Source organism: Rhipicephalus microplus, chromosome X, assembly GCF_043290135.1.
Source record: "Rhipicephalus microplus isolate Deutch F79 chromosome X, USDA_Rmic, whole genome shotgun sequence".
Taxonomy (NCBI): domain Eukaryota; kingdom Metazoa; phylum Arthropoda; class Arachnida; order Ixodida; family Ixodidae; genus Rhipicephalus; species Rhipicephalus microplus.
Window position 1 is genome coordinate 205,839,514 of NC_134710.1, and position 24,212 is coordinate 205,863,725.

The 24,212-nt window shown below is 43.4% G+C and overlaps 2 protein-coding genes across 2 annotated transcripts in view; one reads left to right on the forward strand and one right to left on the reverse strand.

Moving 5' to 3' along the window:
• Positions 1-3,646: 3,646 nt before the first annotated feature.
• Positions 3,647-16,033, reverse strand: His2Av (Histone H2A variant). The gene is made up of 4 exons (XM_037435707.2): positions 15,898-16,033; positions 15,677-15,754; positions 8,572-8,685; positions 3,647-4,090 (listed from the first exon to the last, which is right to left on the reverse strand). Exons 1-4 carry the CDS (start codon positions 15,898-15,900, stop codon positions 3,899-3,901), a joined length of 387 nt encoding a protein of 128 aa, XP_037291604.1. The 5' UTR covers positions 15,901-16,033; the 3' UTR covers positions 3,647-3,898.
• Positions 16,034-16,354: 321 nt separating this feature from the next.
• The window catches only part of LOC119187670 (dnaJ homolog subfamily B member 14), a 72,072-nt gene continuing 64,214 nt past the window's right edge, over positions 16,355-24,212 (forward strand). Inside the window, exons 1-2 of the mRNA XM_037435750.2 lie at positions 16,355-16,569; positions 18,717-18,930. Coding sequence (XP_037291647.1) covers positions 16,437-16,569; positions 18,717-18,930 — 347 coding nt within the window. The 5' untranslated portion in view covers positions 16,355-16,436. The remainder of the gene's footprint in view (positions 16,570-18,716; positions 18,931-24,212) is intronic.

The following is a 24,212-nucleotide window of genomic DNA, read 5'->3' on the forward strand; positions in this document are numbered from 1 at the left end:
CGAGAAGGGTGGCAAGTGGCCGTACTAAAATTTGAAACCAGCTGAAATTAATGCTATAACCCCTGTAACTTCCTTATTATAGCACGTATTCGCAAAATTCTTCTGGCAGCATGTTCACACAGCAAAAGAGCACATATTACTCTTTATTATAATTTTTGGAGCTCAGGGTTGTTAACTGACCCTTTAAAAATAATAATGAGAATATTAACCATGAGCTTGAGAAGTGGTCTCAGCCCCATTATAAAAGAGAAGATATTTCATTCATTATTTGTCATTCAAAAAGCTTGCATGGTCCCTAATGCATTCACCTAAGATGGCTGGATGGTCAAAGCCATTTTATTTTCTTCTTCTCAGTCGACTGTGCTGACTGACTCGAAGGAGATCTGCACCTAGTGGGGTCTTTCATTGGTTCTGGGATAGGAGGCATCGCAAAGCTTTAAACACCTCTGTGCCTGTGGGATCAGCCCACCTATGACTCTGCGACGATGACGTCATCATTTGACGCCACATTGTTGTGTCAGTGACTTCATGATGACAGGATTGTATGCAGAAATTGTTTTTTGGGGGATGGGGGGCTGTTCTTCATTTTTAAAGTGGGGGCTGGGCAGGCCAATGGTTATTTTGTGCTATGTATGCATGGTGAAAAAAATTCTGGGAGTGGCACGGGCCCAGAGTGCCACCCCCTGACTACACCACTGCATGATGACACAAAAAATTCTGCCGATATATGACGCCGTGAAGAGGTGTCATTTATTCATGATTTTTCGCAACACTCATGTTGCTGGCAACAATTACCTTTCATGTTTGATGAGGTGTCTGAGGCTTTCTTCCACTTTAATAACACTGACCACCATCGCGCCAAATGCCACATCACCAGGAGGGAAAACCAAACCACAAGAAAAAAAAAAAAACAATGCTAGCACAAGGATGCGTAACGCCTAATATTTCGTCTTTGCCCTGTGCTGGTGACGTGAATTAAGACACTTCCAATTTTACTCAAGGTAAAATTTAGTTCAATATTCCTTCAGAAATGTCACTCTCGGATAAGTCCCATGGATCTTCCATATTTCACAAAATGGTGAAATTACCCAGCGTCTTACGAGAAAATCGTATTGCTGCGCTACTACCTTACGCTGGCCGAAAAATTCCAAAATTACGCTACAGCTGGCAACTGTTTCAGGCGCTGTTAGGGGTTGTCGTTCAATTGTGAAGTGGTGCGGTTAATTGTGATGTCCACCAACACTTGAGCCACCTTGCAAAGCAAGTGGCGAAACCGAAAAATCTCTAAAGTGAGGGTCTGCGAATATCCGAAAGTTTCAAGCAATGTATAGAATGACTGTATTCGATACGAGTTCGAATCGAATAGTACATATTTAAAAATAGAAAAGATTTTTCAGATAATTACTATCGATGGGAGAATCCCAAAACAAAGCCTTAGCACAGCTAAAGGTTATTTTTTCCCTTACGCTCCTGAAGTTGTCACTACGCAGCCCAAGCTTTCATGAGACTATGACACTATACCGATTAATTGGCGAATGAACGAGTTCCTTCTGAAAGCTGCCTTCGTGCTTACTTTTTACTATGCTTAAGCTCCTGTCATCATCTTGTAATAACTGAAGGTGGGGACTACGTCTGCTCGCAGCTTCACGAGTAACAACAGACACAAGTGTTCCATTTGCGTAAAGTGTTCTTGCCAGTGTATATTTAAACGCCAATGGATACACGCTTTCTGTGCGCAAGCCATGTTGTGATGGCAGGTCGATCAGCTTCATTCCTTATTAAGCTTTATCCATAGTGTTTGGTTGATAGTCGAGTTTTGTCCAAAACTTTAAAATTGGGCAACTAGGTATCGCATTAAAAAGGTCACTAAATGCTATATTTGAACCTACAGTTACACAATATTATAAAGCTCGTACAGTCCTACTTTATACGCACTTACTTTAGTTTTCAAAATTGTGGTTGAATCGATTAAAACAAACTTCAATGTTTTTTTGGTGAAAGTTTAATATTTGTTTCAAATAAAATGTGTTCTACAACTGCTCTAAATATCACCTATACTATTCGAAAACAATTGTCATACAATTCCAATATTATATCCGGTTCAAAAATTAACTATTCGCACACCCCTACCATAAAGTGATGTGGGCAGATTAAAGACAGCTTTGACCTGGACGAACCGAAATTGCTGGTGGTTGTGCCAGAAAGTGATCAAGCGAATCTGAAGGCCGTGACGTGCATAAGGCACTCGGTCAAGTGACGCCGAAGGTGTTATATTCGGCGACTTTTCTTGCCACTGGAGTGAAGGCTACAGAGCCAAATTATGTGCATCCTACCGCCAGTGAAAGTAGTTCCACAAGAGCGGCCATAGTTTCAACATTAAGTATAAAAATTCCTCCGTTATTTTCTTCGTGGAGCTATTTGAGACAGAGCACAGCTCACACCAGTAAGATATTCGTATTTCTTTTATTTACTCATTGTGACTTCACTTTTATGAGCGCGCGAGAAAGTCTCGCCTTAGTACATGAACCTCAAACGCTGACCGGCGTCTGTGTCTAGAGGAAATGCTGTTGGTGCTCCCCCGTCACTTTCCACAGCGTTACGAGAAGCGCGCCCCATCGGACTACTTCGCGTAGTGCTACAAGTGCCGAAGCTACGCCCCTGTAGCTTTCTCTTCGGTGCCACGAAAAGTTGTCGCCGAGTACAGGTAGCTGCCCTCGGTCATCAGTTCGGCTATAGACCAGCGCAGACCCAAAACCGAACCGCACGTGTTGAGCTCGTACCTCAAAAGCAGTGCTGCGTATCTTTTACTCTTCTGTCATTGGGTGCTACAACGCTAATGGAAGCACCAACTTATTCCTCAGATTCCTTCAAGAAAAAATCTGGTTCGAAACAGCTGCTACATATTACTTGCTTGGAAAAAACGCGGCAACCCTCCCAGAACAGCCGCCGTCTGACAGAGAGTCGGTTGGGCACTGCTAGACCATTCTCCCAAATTGCCTTCTCTGCGCACTGCAATAAGGGTGCCCTCAACACAAGCATTTAAATTAGAATGATGCACTGTTCTTCCCCCAATGTCCACTTCACCCGCTGTTGACAATCAAACATTTGTGGCACTCTTTTAGAAGCAGCTTGCACAAACAATAAAGAGTTCCTGCTGGGAGGTATTGAAAACTTTCTTATTTAGAGCCCCCCCCCCCCCCCCCCCCCATCAGCCCAGCTACCTATTTGCTATTTCTACCTGTCGCAGCTGCAGAGTTCTCATGGTCATTTGTCTTGCTAGGAACGGTGCCGAGTACAGACAGCAGTACACCCAAACAAAATTCTGCTCTCCCTGAGAATGAAAGAAGTCCTGGCAATTTTACAGCAGTATCCAAAAATTTATGCATTGCAAGTAAAATGCCTGAATGCTGCAGCCAGAATTTTCGTTTAGAGCTATGCCAGCACAGCTCCACAGACCCAGTGCAGGGGAGATGCATCCGCTTCCCACTTGAGAAGCCTTAGTTTAAAAAGCAGCTGCAGATTGTCAAATTTGTTGTCTTTTCACTATACACATACCAAGTTACTTTTTATAGCAATACATACGGAAGCTACTTTCAAGAACCAAGTAAAAACAATATATTTGAAACATTGCAGAGAAACACAAGCATTTGAAGACTTTCCTTACAGACCTTTTATTCACAACGAAGCAGAACATATGATACACAACATGATGGTGGTGTTGTAGACATGAGAAGTCTTACTAAGTCACACTAATACCGAACTGCACGAAGTTTATGTGGATGTAGTATTCAAATGAGCTGAATATATATGAAAGAAATGTGGACACCTGGTTGAAAAAAGCAGCAATCCATGCAGCCTTATTTTTGAATGAGTGAGTGCTTGCAAATGATTTGTAGACTTAGGGCGTCTTCTGGGATCCCTTCTTGCCAATCAGAGACTTGTGGATGTGAGGAATCACACCACCACCGGCGATGGTTGCCTTGATGAGGGAGTCAAGCTCCTCATCTCCACGGATGGCAAGCTGAAGATGACGAGGAGTGATACGCTTCACCTTCAAGTCCTTGCTAGCGTTGCCAGCCAACTCCAACACCTGCAAGACCCCAAAGTTCTTTCATCAGGATTTATGCTCATTTACACAATATATATATATATATATATGAAGACTTTCAAGGCTATGTGTGCGACTTCTTGTTAGGTGCATTGGTTAACTGTCAGTTGTAGTTCATTTACACTCAACAGGGGTGAGACAACAGAGACTGGAAGCAGTTTTTGGAGCAGCAAAATTAAATTTTTGAGCAGACGAACCTTAGCACCACTTATTATGTTGTCTAAGAAACCTAAAAAAAAAAAAAACATTTGCAACATGAGGGCACTAGTGCACATTTTAAATCGCTTATAATACAAATTGCACTGCACTACCTCATTACAGACTTATCTAGCCTTTGTAACAAATGTGTGAAACATTAAAAAAGAGGGTCCGAAAAGTTCACCGGGAACATTTAAAAACGCATCACAATCTAAGAATTAAAAAAAAAAAAAAAACAGCAATTGCACAAAAATCTTAGTTGGAAAACACTGCGCCTTCGCGTAAAGGGGCACCGACAAAATATCCCAGCCTGCGGGGGTCAATTGCAGTGAACATTCATATATCCGCAAAAATCAACAGTGAACGTAGCTTGGAAGGTATTTTAAATTAATCTATTCACCTAGAAGTTCGCAGGAGCCCTCGACTCCGTGCCAACGACACCCTCGAAGGGGACCCTTAGGGGACCCCTGCTTTCTTCTAGTCACCATACTGCAGTTAAACAAGTGCTGACGTCACAGCCACTATTTCTCTTTTGCCGCATTTGTTCTTTTAGTCTATAGACCTTATCACTCGAGGCTCTCTGGGCGCAGCCAGTCTTCTCTGGGCTGTTGTCAGTGCATGCGACCCCCCAAGAAATGCACTGAAGAGGCTGCGACGTCTGCTTTTGTAGAAAGGAAATCCTCAAAAGGTCCATACTTCTCTGCGTCTGGTTGCAAGAGTGACTGGAACATGCTTGGAAAGTTGTTTTTGGCGACACTGCAGGCTCATTTCCCATTTGAAAGTAGTCTCGATGAGTACCGTGCGGAGGTGTGTCACTGTTCAGCGTGCTGACATGGTCAAGAGCTGCACGCGCTAGGTGGCGATAGCTGCACCTGAGGGCTTCTAGTTTTTGGAGCTCTCTCAAACCGGAACAGAAAATGGTCAATAAGGAGGGGTTCGTAATTATCTGTCGCATGCTGCAGCAAACGGTGCGTCATGTCATAATTAACAGAGCCACAGCAACATATTGCAGCAGAAAAACACAAGAAAAAAGGTTGTGTCAGAACCCCTTAGGGGGAAACTGGTCTTACTGACCCCCCCCCCCCCCCGATTGTCTGTTCAATTTTGAGATTCTCTTCACAATGTCTCGCGCCTGCCAGCATAAAATCGGCTCGGAATGACGAGTCTGCTTCACTTAAAAAAATTCCAAAAACTACAGAGTTTTGTCTTGCTCGTTTCATGCAAGCCACTCACCGGAATGAGGCTTTGAAAGAGCATTTTTCTGGCTTGCTTTCCCATTATATATAAACCTCCAAATGCTGCTGCTAACGTGCACTACCAGGCAAAAACAAGCGAAAGAACCACACCGTATCATTGGCCCATAGCGATCACGAGAGTGAATGGTGCCTGACGATTGAAGAATTACGCACGCGCAACCACATTCACAGCCATCCCTGAAAGTTTTGGTATCGGAATGGAAGCTTCAGAGCAGAAACTGCAGGGAAGTTTGCTCAAAATGGAGTTCGCAAAGAGCTGGTGGTAGCAATAACTGCAACCTGTTCGAGATAACGTTTGCATGGCGGGTGCTACGTATGCTATGTATGCAAAAATATATTTGTCGCTATGGGTGTTCCACCCCGAGGTCTTCATAGGAAAACCTACCAGCAGTACCTAAAAACAACTCCAGACAATCAAAAAAAAAGCTTGTGCCAATCATATGGCTAAATATGCTGCGACAGTGCAGAGCCTTCACAAGGACCTTAATTTTCGCAACTCTGAAAATATTGCAGTCTTTTGATGGAAACTGGCCCACAAGAGGACACCTCTCATAATGAAGTGGCTTCTGTAATAGAGGTTTTCATGTAGTGCTGTCCATTCCAGAAAAACACCTTACGCAAGGCTGGCCAAATGGAAGTAGAGGCAGCAATGATTTCATTCGCTTCATGGCCTCAGATATACCACCATGCTTTGCGATGATGACAGCCGGTAGTACAGTGCGGTAAACGAAGCCAAAGTGTATAGCTCTACCACTGTTGAGAAAGAAGACTGTGCGAACCATGTGCAGCAGAACAAAAGGGAGGGTGGAGAGCGCATGAGTGGCAAAGGACTCCTCACGGGTTACCTCATCACACAAGATTGAAGAGACACTACGCACGGGCTCTCAAATGCCATTCCGGGAATGTGGACGAGATGCACAACAAAGTTTGTGCTACATATTACCATGCGATGTCACCGGCTGAAAAGCTAACCTCAGCTGTTGTTCACAGAACCCCGAGTCATGGTGCACGCAAAATGCCACCATAGCAAGGAATGAGCCCATGCCAAAAACCAAGTACAACTTGCCAGAGGCTGTCAGCCATGCACTGCACCTTATGTGCGAGCACTTGTCTGACAAGAAGCTCCTGCAAAGATGCGAGAAGAAAAACGCAGAATGCAAATGAGGCAGTGCACTCTTTATGTGGAGCCTGTCATAAAAGGACAAGAATGAGTGGTTTGCTGTTGACTGCTGTGGCAAACGCTGTTACACAGTTCAACCTGGGAATGAGGAGTCTAGTTCACATATTTTGAATGAACTGCAGCTAGAGCAAATAGGACAAGGCAACAAGTGGGCTACCACCGTGCACCTAGCGAGAAGAGGAAGCGTGTAGCTTCATGCTTCTTCACGGCTGCCTGAAAATTGCTGAACTAAAGTCTGCTTCAGATAAAAGCTTTCACACGGATGCCCTCCGCTCTTTTACTGGTAGTGACCTTGCATGCAGCTCTCGAACAAATTCAGCGAATAGTTTCTAGATTTGGGTGCTTTGTAGTCCGTCCACGAAACGATTGTTTTTGGTTGTCTCAACAAGTGATGTGCTGCTTTTGGCTCCTTCAGTATCTGACACTTTTTGAATGCATTGAATTCCCATTGTGCCGTCAGGTTGCCATGCGCTGCTTGTAATCCGCCAAGTACCTAGCGTACCGGCTGAACACACCCTGCGCAGGTGTCCCCGAAAAGTTCACGGCGAGAAACCAGACAACAAAAACGCAGTGCCGTCGGCACAGTTGCCCTTTGCATGGTCTCCTAGATGGCGGGGGCACGGCGTAGAAACAACACTGCGCGCGCGCCCACCACTGCGGAGGCCATGCCCTTAGTTTTGGTGTCGCTGTGCTCGCGTGGCTAGCAAAGATGTTTGTCCTATTGAAACAACGGTTTAACGTTTCGATAGTCAACGGCACTGGCTACCACACAGAAATAAAATGGATTGATACATCAATAAGCGAGTAAATACGATATGGGTGACCACATGCAGCAGCAGCAGCGTCGACAAGATTCACATGAAAAATGCAGTGACCGGAATGTGCTACGCACAAAGAACTCTAGAGTTAACACCTCTACGCATGGCACTGTTTTGGTTGCCAAATCGGTTTTCACTAAACGACAGTGGTGCCAGAACACAGCCTAGCTAGCAAAAGCAGCACACTGAAAGCACGGTTAGAAGAGATTATGGTGGGACCATGGGAGCCTTCGTCGCCAGAAAAGTGAAAAGTAAAAAAAAACACCCAAAGAAGTCTGTATTCCTGGTGCTGCTCGGGAAAATAATGTAAACTCGGCCTTTTCTCCCCGCTGAAGCTGAGGTTGGCATCAATTTTTGTGTTTGAAGCTCTTTCAGCAGTTCGGTGCAATTTGAGTTATGCTTTTAGAGCAGCTTGGCACAAGAAAACAAACTTGTAAAAAAAAAAGCACTATATGCACAGCTGTCTCCTGCTGCTTGGTCGTGGCATCCTTCCTAAGGCTATTTGGCTTGATCAGATAGCTAGTTGCCCATGCCTGCTCTGTTGCTGTAGCAGTGAAGTTTTTAACTGCAGCTCCCAGTTTAATTTTTTAATGAGGGTTTCAACGTCTTCTCAATGCAACACGTCTTCCTGATCCCCCTGCCTTTTTAGTTTCCAAAAATCCACTGTGGTGGTTCCGCACAGAATTTTTTGATGCTTTTGTGATGGGCAGATTACATATGGAACCCACTGCAATTAAGGCATCACAAATATTGCACTGTGAAAGTGTGAATATGTAAAATAAAAATCAAGGTTTTGTAAAATATCCAGCACTTTTAAGCCCTTGAAAACAAACGTAAATTTCAAGGACCCTTATTAACTTTCACATATAAACTAGAGTAATGTGGAAAAATGTAAATTTAGCAGGAATATTTAAATCATTGCTTCAAAAATTTAAATACAAAGCTATTTGTAGGGCCGTATTGCAAAGCTTTACAATATGAGATACAATGAGCAATAAAATATACACATGCCTCAGCAGTCAGGTACTCCAAAATAGCTGCACTGTAAACAGCTGCAGTAGCCCCAACACGGCCATGACTGGTGGTACGATTTTTCAGGTGCCGATGAATACGACCCACGGGAAACTGCAACAAAAAGCAACAATGATAAAACTATAAAAGCACACTACTTGCACAAGAATGTGGCATGAATCAAACGGTATATGTGTGAAAATACATGCAACTGGTTGTTAGCTCTTTCGTCCCAAGCAAAATTGACACTATGGCTTTGGTGATAAACTATTGCTGACATGAGAGCGGCTGCTGTGTACTGAAACTAACATGAGGCCACCGGTATCTAGGGTAACAAAGTGACAAAAATTCCGGAAGAGCTGCATCGATTTTTCTTTTTCGACGCGCGTGAAGGTTTGGAGATTTGCTTTCTTAGCCAGTCTGACATCGTGTTCCAGCTTTACACCATTTGCTCTGGCCTACATGTAATGCAACACCCACTTGTCGCATGTCTCCTAGCTTGGAGCAAATGCATGGATCTTGGCATAATTCATGCAATTCGGCCTTATCCCATAAAAAAGGGGACATTTCATAACCACACTAGACAGGTACAGAATGTGAAAGGAACTTAAGGGAGTCAACCTGCTTTACTATTGTATCGCTGGTTACTAGACAGGGACAGCAAAAAATAACTACGGGACAGGTCATTCTGGAAGCTGTTCATTTGCTCCAATTATTTTAGCACTATTTTAAATGACTACTAATTAGCCTTTAACACTTTCAGGACCAGCCCATAGGGCCGTCGGTCATATACGACCGATGGGTTTCAACGCACTTTCAAACTAAATTTTTCTGCGCGGTTTGACATGCAGCACCATCTGCGTGGTATTTCTAACACAACTCTTCCATTTTTTTTAGTAGTTTGTTTTTTCTGGGAGGTGGTGGTGGACAATCGCAGTTCCTCTTGGGTGCGGTAGCGCCACCTGATGGAGAGAATGGCGTCAAGTCCGCGACACGGCGCGCTTGAAAAACGGCCCGGATCTCGCGATTCCGCTGCTTCAATGGCAGATTTCGTTGATAATACGAGCAGCGAAGAGTCTGAAGACTACTTTGGAAGTTCGGATTTTAGTTCGGACAGCGAGTCGGGGGACGATCAGCCTGGAAGTTCAACAAGTGGACCAAGGTTAGTTTCGCTATCCTTTCAGCTTGCTCTTGAGCAAGCTTGCACGGTCGTCAGACGTTATTGTGTTATGTTGATTTGGCAGGGTTTCCACAACGTACAACAACGACTTCCTGCCACCAGCGGGTCGTCTTTGCACCCCTCGAACACCTGGTGTTTATATCCCCGACTACGTAGGCGTGGCACTCGGGAGCGGACCAAGAAAATTTTTGACGGCCCTCGACTTCGCTCTTTTTTCAAAACTCAAGTGATCGCTATGCTATGTGAAAACTAACAAGTACGGCTGGACGAATATACTAGAAAAACCGACGCACGCTCATCCCGATGGTTCGTGGGAAGAGGTGACCCCGGATGAAATTTGTTGGCCTCATAATTTACATGGGCATTGTCAAGGTTCCACGTCTGAAGCTCTACTGGAACGTGGGTCAGCTCTACAGTGGCCTGCTCCCACGACGAATAATGCCCAGATGCCACTTCATAGCGTTGCTCGCTATGCTCCATGTTGCCGACTGGGACGATGTGAGCCAGCTATCGAGAGGAAAACTCCGGTTCGTGTGGTGGCTCATGGAGCATGTGAATCAAGTGTCCGCAAACCTTTTTCAGCGAAACCGTGATCTCTCCGTGGATGAACGAATGGTGAAATTCAAAGGGCGATCGGGAATCTGGCAGTATATGAAAGATAAGATTACAAAATGGGGCTATAAGCTCAGGGTCCTAGCTGATCCCGGCACTGGATCACGGTATTTACTTGCGGTACATTGAGAAAAGACCGGCGAGGATTTCTGGTTGAACTGAAAGACTCGCGATGGAAAAGCGCGACGTGGGGACCCAAGATGGCTCCGTGATCGCAGTATATTATACCTCCAGTGGAAGGACCGTCGTGTTGTCAACACGAGCACTAATGACACAGCCAATATGACCGACACAGCAAGAAAGGGAAATACTTGGGCTCAAATTTCTGTACCAAAGCCAATTCTTATACATGAATACAATGCTGGAATGCTAGGAGTAGATAAATCAGACCAGATTGGCTATTACAATGTCCTCATGAGAAGTGTTCGGTGGTGGAAGACACTCTTCTCCCACTGCATTGATATTGCCTGTGTGAATAGTTTCATTTCATTTCAAGCACACCGCGCATCACACCCAGATATCTCCGAACTTGAAAGAAAAGCTGAATACGACCACCTGGCATTCTCTGAAGAGCTCGTTTGTCAGATCAACATTCACAGTGCCAAGCCAGCACGCACTCCTCCTCCACTAAACAAATGCTCCACAAGCCCGAAAAGGCAGAAAGGCACAGAAGCTGCAAGCTGTGCTATAACAGCAAGAAAGTTGAACGCAAAACTGATTGTTTTTACAGAACTTGTGTTTTACAACAACTAGAAATTGTTTCTTGCAGTGGCATGAGAGCCATCAACTGCGACGGGCACACGAGTGTTCCGAGTGTGAAGCAGGCTGAGCAAAGGCAGTTGTAGATAGGCGGACCAATGTTTAATTTTAGAGAAAAAAGACGTTTTGCCACTTTTCGTATACGTTGAAATTTTTTAGTTTACATTTTTACTTGTATATGCATGCCTTTTAAAACTTTTGTTTGTTTTTCGTGACACTTTCTGTTTGACACTTTTTCATTATTATGTATAAACTTTTTCTGTGTAATATTTAGCATGCATCTAAAAGACCATTCAATTACCTTCATTTTGATATATAATACACGAGTATCTTGTATATCTGGCTTACTAAAGATATTCATCGTAACACTCTTTGGGACCGATTTTCCCTGGTCCCGAAAGTGTTAAAACAACTTCATAAAAGTGCTGTTTAAAGCACAAACACCCAATGAGATGTTATGCAAAAGCAGCAGTGAACTACACATACTTGAGATTTTTAATGTGCATCCAAACTTTAGTACAGCCAAAATCATTTTTTGATGTATAAGACACGTTTTCAATATTTGTGCTGGTGTGCCTTATATACTCGATAAGTTGACTTATGAGCTTGGTAAATTGTGCATGAGAGCATCCGTAAAAAGGTATCCAATATTAGAACAACGAAGCAGGTGTAGCTTTAGACGTTAGATACTTGTTCAAGCCTGGCAGCTATCAGAGAATACAGCTGCAATAAAAGCTGCCATCATGACACAAACAATTGTGCTGATCGGATGGTTCGTTCTTAGAATCGTAAACCAACAAAGCTGACGCAAAAAAGAATGAAGAGCACCACAATATATCATTGTAACGTAGCGCCCGCAATACCAGTTACAAAAAGGAAAGTACGACTCCGTTAGCTGTTTCCACATGAAGCATTGCTGCAGCCCTGTAGCAGTCGCAGCTTCCAGTTGCCATATACATTTTGTATGCGTGTGTACATAGTTGTCAATCACGCAATGTGATCGGTGTTCCCAGTAAGTCTCAATGCCACAATAAGGTTGTTCTCCAAGGTGCTTTCAATACTGCATCAAAGAGTTACTCAGAGTTTGACAAGAGCAACCTCGCAATACTGCCAAACGAGGTGGGAAAACTTTACACAGCACCACAGACTAAATCCTCTAGAAGAAAATAAATCGTTTTCTGCCCCTCCGGATGGCATTTACAGGCTTTATGGCACTGTGGGCAAACAAGTATTTCACAATGCACACTGCGTGCATTGCATTTCCTCATGTTCACAGCGTCAAAACGTTGAGCCTTGTATATCCTTTTTTACACGAATCATAAAAACTAAAGATGAATCTAATACACCGGAAAACAGTTATCACACACGCAGATACGGTTGCCCCAGCAGAGAATGGAACTAGCACATTTCTACCAAGTTTTTAGGTGCTAAACCCACAGTGGCTTCCAATGCACATACATATCGTGCACGTACCTCACCCAGTGCCCCTTCATTACTTCCGAAATGCGCCACCGACATGCCTGGGTACCTACAGACTGTCTTTTACCACTGCAGTGTTTCCTCATGCTTGCACTCGTGCAGTTTTGACTTGCGATGCAAGTTCGAGGAATGATCAGCTGCTAGTGGGGCAAGTTCATTTAGTAGTCCACGAAAAAGGAGCAGTGCTTCTGGGTGTTCTCTGTGCCGAAAGTTATTACTCAAAATTGATAACGCACATTGAAATTTTTCGAAAAGTACTGGCATGTTTGGCTGACGCAGAATAACAAATACTTGAAACTGCGATATATACGTCTTCAGGTGTAACTTCATTGAAGGTTAGTGCTATAGCCAAGCACTTACCTACAGTAATGCTCTACAAGTAATACTATAACTAAACACTGTGTGCACCATTTGCGGGTGTGCTATCACTCCATGTATAGTAGCTGTTGTGTTGCCGCACACAATTCCGGTGTAGTCTTAACAATATACTGTGCATACAAACTTGTCCGCGACCACAATCGGAGTGAGTGTCAGGGAGGCTGTTAAATTTTAAATGGCGATCACGGAAATTCGGGCATTGCATTAAAACAAAAATTTTTCAGGGGACTCCACTGTACATTAGCCTAAAACAAAAGTAAAATAAAAGGTGAAAAATGTGTCAAACATACTAAAAAAAAGTGAACGGCATCACTTCGGCATGCACGACGTAAAGCTAATCACCTGGCATAATATTTTCCTCTGCTGTTTTTCACAAATTACAATCAAAGAGGCTCAATCAGCACTGCTTAAAGCACTTAAGGGGGGGGGGGGCACTGCTACTTTGGTGGCGTGGGTCGCAGCAGTATATTATAAATCTCTTGTAAACTTGCCTAGCTCTGCACGACTCGTTTGCAATGGGAGCTGCTGCACTTCGCTAATGCACTCTTAAAATTGCGGCTCTAGAGACTGGGCCCTCGTAGGTCGTGGCAGGCAGCCGGTGTACGCGGTGGTTGGTATACATGTCGCACATCTGGATTTTCTGGTCTTGTATCAAGTGAACAAGCGAGGTCTTCCCGATCCGAAAACTACAATTCTGCCCTTTCAACATAGCACAAAGCAACAGATGAGCCCCCAACAAACTGCGCTGCAGCACGCAAACTGCTGTAGGTACATGGGCATGGCGGGAGAGGGCGAGAACGGCGGAAGTGACATCACATGAACACTAAGTATAATAAACACGTACAAGTAATGCTCCGAGTCTAACACTACGTGTGCATTATTTGCAGGGGTGCAATCACATCATGTGTAGTAGCTTTTGCCTTGTCACACACAATTCCGGTGTAGTCTTCAGTGGAAGAACGTCTCCGTTGCGTGCACAACACCGACTAGCTTTACTGCGAGGCCGCCATAGCAGCAACGGCCATTGATCAATTTCCTGCCATTGGCTCCGAGATGGCAGATGTGTTTTTATTCAACTGGGCCCTTCCAGTTAAACCATGTGAAAATTGCATTTTTGAACTATTCACCACATTCCCCATAGTAACGTCCGGCAAGTTTATTTTACGAAGCAAACAAACGAACAAGGAACATTTTATTGCATCTCTTGATGCACGGAAGGTTCTTTGTGCAGCTAGAAAGATTAATAGTGAGTAATTGTAGGTGGCTCATCTGGCATCATTTGGGATGATTTTGAATATGTCCTACTGCAGCACATGTACTCTTGTGCCATTTACCTAATTTCACAGTAAGTAGGGCACTGCTGTTGATATTGTCGTTTTAGATGCAATACATTGAGCTCAGACGTTAATGACTTAACAGCATGGCCGCTATGCACTGCCTTAGGTGAAAAACTGAATTTAGTATTTCGCTTTAGTTTGTCTGAAATGAAGGTTGTGTTTCAATTTTAATGCCCTGCCTGTCAATAGGCCTTTTTTTTTTTTTTTCGAGAGACTAGCCCGCGCATGCGCAGTGGCTGTGATGGCACACGCGCCATAGGCTTTTTTTTTTTTTCGGGAGACTAGCCCGCGCATGCGCAGTGGCTGTGATGGCACACGCGCCACGATTCTAAATGATACAAACTATGAAAATAGCGAATTGGTGCAAAATGCAACCAGTAAACATTAAAGAAATTGCTCCCACCACTATGAACAGGTGATGTTCGCAGCCAAATGAAGTAGTTGCGTCTAATATCACATTACAGGTGACAGTAAGATCACAGACGCAATAAAAAAATTCGTATAAGTAAAAAAAAAAAGGCTGCGAAAATTGACGCCGCTTAAAAAAGTTCACGACGTAGGCAAAGCAGCCCGCAAGTGGTCTAATAGCTCAAGCAACTGAAATGACGCAGCTATCAATGGTGGTGGATTCTCTATGTGCTGCCCTAACAAAAAGGCGGGAGGGATAACGATTGGACAACGCTCAAAATGACAGCGCACACGAACCAGCAAGCGTCACTCGGCAGCCCCACAAGTATCTAAACATAACACCGCAAGCTAAAACCTAGATATGCCACTGCGATGCCCAAAAGCAATTCCTATCGTCGGTTGCATAATGAACGCGAAAGAAAAAAAAAAGAAAACCGGAAGACGCAGTGAAACTGCGAGAAAAATGAGTTAATATGGTATCATTGCGGAAGAAATGACTCGGCCACAACTACATGACTAATATTACTTAAAATTTCAAAAGAACCTAAAAACTTAGTCTGCCTGCACAAGCGATTCTCAAGCTCCTGCCAACGCAGTACCGCGAGTCAACAATGCAACAGCCCTCCCACACTACCACTACTAACACAGACGCAGCCTAAATCGAGTTTGTCGACACAGCACAAAGAAAAAAAGCAACACCGAGGAACTCAAACGCGCAACAAACTGCATGAAGGAATAACAGCGTACGTTAGATTTGCACGGCTTGCTCGTACTGGCCAAAAGAAAAAAAGTCCGCAAGCAATACAACTCTAACAGCGGCAGTGAAATAGGCCTAACAGTAGTTTTCATTTTAGGAGTTCTTCCGGAAAGTAGCAAAACGGACGAACAAACAAACACCCAACTGCAATTATAAAAAAAAAAAAAACTAAGTAGAACAAGCACTGAAACTTGCCTGAAGTCCAGCTCTCGCCGACCTGGATACTGCCTTGGCCTTCGCCTTTCCAGAGTCTTTCCCGGCTTTGCCGCCAGCCTACAAATCGAGAAAAATATGATGAAAACCAATATTTCGGGGCGAAATACGCTGCGAGAAACAATAATAATGCATAAGAGATAAACGAGGCGCAAACTTTGCAGCAAGATATTGGACAGTTGCAAAGGATTGCATGGATTTACCATTCTTCACAGAACAACTCGAACGTAAAACAACGACACGTCCAACAATCACCGCAGCGAACCGCTAATAACACCACCCGCCAACGACAAGCTGGAAACGGTTAATACAAAACTTCCCACGTGACCACAACGCACCAATCGAAGTACAGACGGAGATAATATGACAGGGTTATTTTCCAATCGTTTCACAAAAAAAACAGTTCTAATTTTACACGATCATTATAGTATTGTAAAAGTAATATAACTTCTTGTCTTTATTAATCATTTTTTTTAAATAAAAATTTTTTTATTACAATAATTTTGTTTTTGAGTTTTTTATTAAAAAAATAAGTTGAAGTAGGATTTCTTTTTTAATTAATATTTATGTAAAAAAGTTTTTGCATTTATAAAATATGTTAAATAATTGAAATGTAACTATGCTATGTCTTGGAAGCATAAGCGTAAAGTGCGTACTTGCGTCGTCGGCCAACGGGATCTTGTGTGTGTGGGCCATATCTGTGCCGATCAGGCAAAGTATGTAGGAGCGTTTCGGCTCCGTTATGGAAGGAAATAAAGAAGAAAGCAAGCGTTGTATTCAGCTGGCACAAATATACATTGCACAGGGACACAAAGAAAAGGCGCTTAAGTTTCTTCGAAAGGCAGAACACCTGTACCCATCAAAACTCGCTAAAGGTGAGCTATGGCTGCTGTATACAAGATCCACGTAAGCCTATGTTCCTGACGCAATTTCAGACATCTGTGCCCTGCTTACCAACGCGTAAAGAACGTTATCGAAATATCCACCAGTGCATGGTTGTGTATTTTGCTTCGAGACGAGTACTGTTGGTGTTATGGAGTGAGTTGACCCACATATGTATTGCCGACGACTAACAAAATAGGCCTACTGCGGTTTTTGCTAAGGAATAACCTGCCGAAACTGGAAGTAAAAGTTGCTTTCGTTGCTCTTCTGACAGCCGCGAGCATGCTCTTTCAAAGCTCTGCCTGATCAGACGCGAAGGCCAATCCGTTTGGTGTCATGGTAAAAGTTTTCTCAATTGACACAAAGAAATACAAGCGCACTGTTTTCCCAAAAATATAATTTGAAGGTCTCGCATACCTTCTATGCGAAGTCGGCGAAGCCAAGTATATTAGTGTGCCTTGGAATGTGTGTGTGTGTGTGTAGTCTTTGAAAAAAGTTTTGGTCATTTATACGACTCAAGGTTTTTAGAAGTTTCTTTTGACCAAGGTTATCGCCTGAGTGCTTTGGAAGAGGTTCAGGTGTACTGCTATTTCTTGCCACTGGGCATTCGTGCTTGCTATAGTAACCATTCACGATTGAGCTGCAAAGTATTGGATGGCGCTATGGCTTAAGTTGCATTTTCTTCCTGCGCGCCCGTGCTTCCTTGTTCCAAGGACGTTTTTATATTTCGCACTGTAAGTTTACACATGGTATCGTGCTTTCCGTATGTGCCACTAGTGCTGCTGTGCAATGAAGCATTGTATTATTAGACATCGTCTATTATAAAATCTGTGTGTATTCTCACTAGTGTCAAATGTGGCATTACTAGGGTATGAATTGTGAAAGCTTTGGGGAGAACACAACAGATGGTAGTCGAGGGCAGTAAAGTGGCACCAGTGTCCATGCAAGTATTATTTTTATAATGCAGCGGATAGACACGCGTACTTGAAAGATTTGCTGGTTTCTTTCTTAACAACTGCTGCTGGCCATGTGTAGGTCTCTCTCTTGTTCTAATCCGCGTCGAAGCTGTGCGTTCAAGTACCCAAGTTATATGTAACGTAGGTAACTTGTCAGCAGTACCTCTCGCTGGCGTTTCCTTGACAAATTTTTAGTGTTTGAGGCACCTAGTAAAATAGCAATTTTGTTGCACTGAGTAATAAAACCTTCCCGAAGTCAGCGGGGGATGTGGAATACGACTAGCAGCCAGTGTTTAATATGAGTAGAATGCAAACGCACAGCCATCATTATGTAGCATTTGTAATCACATTGTTGGGTGGCCTTCTTAATGTTCCACTTTTAGCATGCATTAATGCATGTCTTGTGGTTAGAGGTTCTTGTGGATGTTTCAGTTCAACCATATTCCGCGTTGTGTGAGGCCACATTGAGTGAGTATATTCGGCATTGAGTGAGGCCACTATTGAATTTTGCATCGGCGCATTCAAATATTGTTCAATCAGGAATAATGATGTACTTACGCTCGGCAAAGAAAAAAAGAAAACTTGGGCAAATAACATGAGCAATAATTTCGAGCTGCAAAAAGTTGCAGTGTCCTGCCTATATTATATTGCATCTGTTTGTGAACAGCTTATTCACACTGCAATCGGACAACCTTCACTCGCGAAGAAACTAGGAATGTTGTAGTTATTCTATGCTTACGTTCTCCACAGTCAGAAAGGAAGTTCTAAACGATACAAGGTGAGGGTTACGTTTTCCGCATCGTTAGCTTAGTAACATTTCTTTCATAGAGCGCTAAAGGTCGCAGGGGTCTGCAGTAGGCAGAAAAAAATTGCAATGACAGGCATGCCAATTGTTCTTTCAATTGTTTGCAAGAGTTTCTTACCGAATTCCTCTTGTGTTCACATATATACATCGGTCAGACAGATTTATGTGTCAGCTAGCGCTTCAGAGAGCATCAAAAGCCCTTGAATGAAGCCAACTCATCTCATCTCGCAATTTCATTCATGCAAAAGCAATTTCATCTGTGAAGGTCTGGTAATCTTGCAATCAACCTAACCAGACCACGTGAGAAATCTCTGGATGGCAACAGCTTAAAAAGATTTTTCCCTCCCCCTTCTTTTTCTTCCGTGCCCCTCTGTAACAGACCTCATAGAGCAGCTGCAAAAGCTAAACGGCACAACAAGCTGTGATAGCAGCACACAGGGAAACAACAACCACCACAATTCGCGCAGTTCGTCTCCTCAGGGGCAGCCTGCTTCACCAGGGGTTCGACATCGAGCTCGACCTGCAGGACGTGACAGTTCCGAAGAACGTCGTGCAATAGAATATACCAAGGAGCAGATCGAGGCAGTTCGAAGGTGGGTCGGCCACTTTTGATGTGCTGGCTGAAAGGCCTTTCCGCCAGGAAAAGCTTTACTCACGAGTTTAAAAACATTTAGGAGGGTACTATGAAAAATGTTGCCACAGTTTACTTGTAGACTTGCGATGCATGTCCTGGCGATACGTAGTTCAGCCACATCACTAGTTTTTAATTGCAGTGCATTGAAAAATATTGCTGTCTAGATTTTTTTTTTTGTGTGCAAATTATATATTTGAAAGCACAGTTTGTATATCACTGTTTCTAGTGTGTTGAAAGAATGTGTAAATGGGGGTTGTGTGCTCGAGCGGACGTTTTGACAAGTGGACTTGTCTTCTTCCAGGCCAGAAAACAAGTCAACCTGTCGAAACGTCCGCTCTAACACTAAACCCCTGCTTACAGTTTTTTCATCGCAAGTTTTAATCTTCCCCGTCCTTTCATTTTTGTCCTTAGTGTGTGGAATTCGAAAAGACAAGCTTGACCTTTTATTCATCCTCCATTAAGTCTTTCTTGTGCAAATGCAGCTAGAGTTGAAGTTTGTTGCTTTGCCTTGGTTTCGTTCCGTATTTACTCATACAGGTCGACCCTTACATGATATGCTCTTCTAAAAATAAGAAAAAAAATTATTTTAATATAAGTCAACTCGTATTTTTTGAGGAACTGAAAAATTGAGACATCACATACCTGTGTCTATGATTAGCCCAGCTTGTAAGAATAATACAAAAAACCCATTCCGTGCAATTTTTCCACGAGTGTAAGCATCACTTCGTAGACCTGAATTATCTTGACTTTAGGTGAGAATGGAATCGCATTCAGTGATGATGCCATTCATTCTCATTTCCATAATTTTATCCACCAACGAAACGTGCAGCTATGGTGGTTGAGTGGGAACTGTGGTTGGCAGCATTCACGATGATTTCTGAACATTTTTATTAGAGTTTATAATGCTTTTTTTATTTTGTGGTACGTGAATTCGCTGCAAATATCAATGTGTGATATACAACTGTATGTGGTACGGCTAGAAGAAAGGCGGGCCCTACAGGGGAACTGCATTATCTTGGTAATTTTGTTAACTTTGCTCACAAATATTTGTTGTTTCTTTCGTAACGAATTGAGGTCAGTAGATAACTATGGGTGAAATGAAGTTGAAAGCTGGTTGGAGTTCTGCATGGCTGGGTAATGCAATGAAGAAAACACAGCACTGACCAAAGTAAAAAAATATTTTTGAAAAGACGTTTGGGCTCTCACACTGGAGCCTTGTTCGCAATCTGAACAAGGCTCCCGTGTGGTAGCCAAAATGCGTTTTTGCTTTGGTCTGAACAAGGCTCCATGTGAGAACCGAAACGTCTTTTTAAAAAGATGTTATTTCTTTGGTTGGAGCTGTGTTTTATCTGTGGTTTACATTTCCGAAGAACAAAATAAAAAGGTCAACCTAAATTTGAGTGAATTCGGTACAAACCTTTCATTTCCCTTTTAATCCTGTCTTTATTGTGCATTGTATGTTTGATTTTTCTGTTGCAAAACAGGTTGTGCTGTGCTAACATCCTAGCTGCAAACACTGCAGGAGAAGACAACTTTGTTGCACAGTTGAACTGTGTGGTTATTACTTGTATCCTATTAGCATAGCATGTAGATTGTTACCACGAAGCTTGGTTTCTATGCCGTTTGTGACAGTCATTATAGTCGCCACCAAACAGAGATGGCCAATACAAATGGCCATCTCTGTGCTGGTGTTTGTGTTGTAATTACTGTGATGTTCAAGAACATCCTGACAATTTTTTTTGTTTCTGAATCTGTACTCATCTAAGTTTCAAAGATATCAGCTAGAGTATGAATTTTCTGATCTTCTGTGATTCGTAAATATCATGACAGGTGTCCGGAAGAGAATACTAAAGGGACCCTGAAATACTTTTTGATCTTAGCCTGAAAAGGCTGTTTTTTTAAATGTCAAGACTCCTGTAAACATGTGAGCCAAACATAGCACTGCATGCAACAGGGAATTGACAATTTAATGTAAAAACTGCAGAAAATTGCTTACTTCCTTCTCGGCAAATCGCCTAGCTGACAAGAGCAAGTTGTAGCATGTTAAGTATTGGCTGATTTCATGCCCGTGCTGGTCCTATGCGCATTTGAAGCAGACGTATGTTCCGATACGATGAAAGAAAAAGAAGACAAAAGGCCATATCCGTGGCACACGGTAACGTAACTAATCGACCACACTTCAGCCTCTTGTCACCTTTTCTTATGTAAAGCCTCCAGGTGTAGCATGCTATCTGTGATGAAATGACAGAAATTATGCATTTTATGTGATAACATCACTTGGTGTATTTAAAAAATTCTCGCAATAAGGACTTTGCGAGGCTCCAGGGTTCAGTAGTAAGGTTTTCCTATGATAACTTGGAGAGGTGTTCCAGGACCCCTTTAACCTTTTAATTTCTCAATGATAAAACTGCCAAAAAACAACATTGTTTTCATTTTGCAGCGTTAAATGATTCTATAGTTAAATGGTTTAAAATGCCACTTTAATGCATACCTTTATGTATGTCATGAATTCTCCATATGTCACAAAAGCAACGACCTTGGAATTAAAAACGTACTTCAAAACGTCATAGCGTTTCATGTGCCACCTCTTGGGTACATACACATGAAATAAAAAAATTATTGTTGATAGAACTTACGCAACTCAGGCGAAAAAGAATGAAGAAGTGAGAGCTGTTGTATGTGCTTCTTGCTCTCCGCCATCAGCTACATAACATTTGGTTTGAGCATAAAATGCCTTGGACGAGACAGTGGCAGATTTTTCATGCTGAAAGCTCTACTTATAGCGAGTACTTGACAGCCGGCGTTAAAGGCGGCATGCATTTCTTGGCTTGCTTCCTCGAAGTTTCTCGGTATGTCGTGAATTCGCAACATTCGACAGTAAAGGGTTGAAGATCACAATAGTGGGAAGGATGTGCCATGTGCTCTAGTTGGTCCATTTCAATGAAGCTGCTACATCTTTGTTACAAATAAGGCTGCTGAGAAGTTGTAGTTAAAGGGGCCCTGGACACTTTTTTGAGTAACCATGGAATTAAATCACTGCAAAAGCGTATTAACTCACAAATTGAATGCCACAAACATTTTAAGAATCCGTCCAGTGCGAGCAGAGTTACAAAGATTTGTCACACGCTGCAATCACATTCTCGTTGCAACGAAAGTGCTGGAAGCTGAGCAGGGAGGGATGGAAGGGGCAAACAAAAAACGTTACTCGCACCTCGTGACCTTGAGCATTTTTTCTTTTTTTTTTCCCCTTCAAATACGCTGTTTTTTCAGTGTGATTGCGTGTGGACAAGTGGAGGCCTCTTGCGGCGACCTCTGTAACAGCCGAGCTCGCCATATTCAAATCAGCCAATGGCTGATAGATCGGTTTACTGGGCTTATTTTTCTTGATTGGTTCAGAAAAGAGAAAGCTATTTTTAGCTGACCGATAATTTATTGTGAATTCTAGGCCGCGTGCTGCGCTATAATATTTGGCTCGCGTGTTGTTGGGGGGCCTCTACTACCGATCGGCAGCGTTTTCTGACCATTCTAGGTCTGACCAATTTAGGCGCTTTTTTCTGTCCTTGTTTTTTTTGCTTCCGTAGTTACGAAGTAACTACTTCTAGGTTGCGCTGTTCCTGCATTCAGTTATGCCCAAACAAGAGCAAGATATTCATGCTTTATTGAATAGTTGCGCTCGGCAGCTGTGAGAAGGCGGCTAGCGTAGGCGATAACTCAGTCGTGTCCCCACTGGCGTAGGGCTAGGACGGCTCCAATGCGGTGACCACTCACAGCGGTTCGGACTTCTGTCGGAGCGGACGGGTATAGGTATAGGTGAGGAGAGTGATGAAGTAAGAAAAAGCGGCAGCTTGAGCCAAACTCCACGTAAAAGTCGCGTCTTTCTTCAGAAGATCGGTGAGTGGTTGAGCGATTGTTGCAAAGTCTTTCACGAACCTTTTAAAATAGGAAAGTCCCACAAAGCTCCGGACGTCCTTTACAGACGGGTACAGGAAAGCTCGTGACTGCACGAATTTTCTCTGGGTAGGCTGCACACCTGATGCGTCGACAAGGTGGCTCAACGTCGTTATCTGCTGGCGGCCAAAGTGACTTTTCGACGAGTTTAGTTGAAGGCCAGGTGCGGAAGATGTTGAGAACCGCTGAAGGTGTGTCTCAAATGTAGGCGAATATACAAGGACATTGTCCAGGTAGCACAGGCATGTTGACCACTTGAACCCTTGTAATAGCGAGTCCATCATACGCTCAAACGTGGCTAAGGCGTTGCATCACCTTGAATTGGTATAGGCCGTCGGGAGTTACAAACGCAGTTTTTTCTTGGTCTTTCTCGTCCACTGCTATCTGCCAATAGCCAGAATGTAGGTCAATTGAAGAAAATTATCGCACGCTGTGAAGACAATCGAGGGCATCATCGATTCGGGGCAAAGGATAAACGAGATTCGATTAAGATGGCAGAAATCAACGCAGTAGTGCCACGTGTCATCTTTCTTTTTAACGAGCACAACAGGAGATGCCCAAGGGCTCAAGGAGAGTTCAATAATTCCTTTGGATAGCATGTTGTTGACTTCTTCTTGAATTACCTTACGCTCTGTGACAGACACCCGGTATGGTCGGCAGTGAATGGGAGGAGAATCGGAAGTATTAATGCGGTGCTTAACGAGGGAAGTCTGACCGAATGGACTACTGTTGATGTCAAATATGTCGCGGTAGGAAACTAGAAGGGCGGCATAGAGCGTCGGATTGGTCAGGTTTGAGTTTCGGGTCGATCATGGAGCGCAAGGCCACATTGAGGGATGTGGCATCCTGCGGGCGACATGGAAGATTGGAGCATGCGTCTGCCGCAAAAGCGGTGACGTGGGCGTGTATTAAGGGTCAAAGCGTGGCGACTGAAATTCTGTGTGGTAGTACTTGCTGCCTGAAACCGAAATTGATAACGGGCTGACATGTTTGGTTAGAGGCCATGGTTACGACCGAGTGTGGCACAGTGATGTCGCGCGTCAGGAGAACATCAGGAATAGGCATGACGACATAATCACAGTCAATAATGGGTGAACCTGTTGCCAATTCAATGAATTTGAAAGCTTTTGGCGGTATATGACTGAAGTCTGTGGTACAGAGGCTTTTCGGTAGCTTGGGGTGAAAATCTGGAAGAAGAAGAAGTTCTAAACAGAGATTGCCGGGGGAACAGTCGATCAGGGCAGAATGTGTCAAAAAAGAAGTTAATTCTGAAGATGAGGTCATGAGGGCAAT

Coding starts and splice junctions, on each gene's coding strand:
- His2Av (XM_037435707.2), bottom strand. Junction 8,686..15,676: donor CGGCGAGAGCTGGACTTCAG/GCAAGTTTCAGT, acceptor TTTTTGTTGCAG/TTTCCCGTGGGTCGTATTCA. Junction 4,091..8,571: donor TGGAGTACCTGACTGCTGAG/GCATGTGTATAT, acceptor GGGGTCTTGCAG/GTGTTGGAGTTGGCTGGCAA.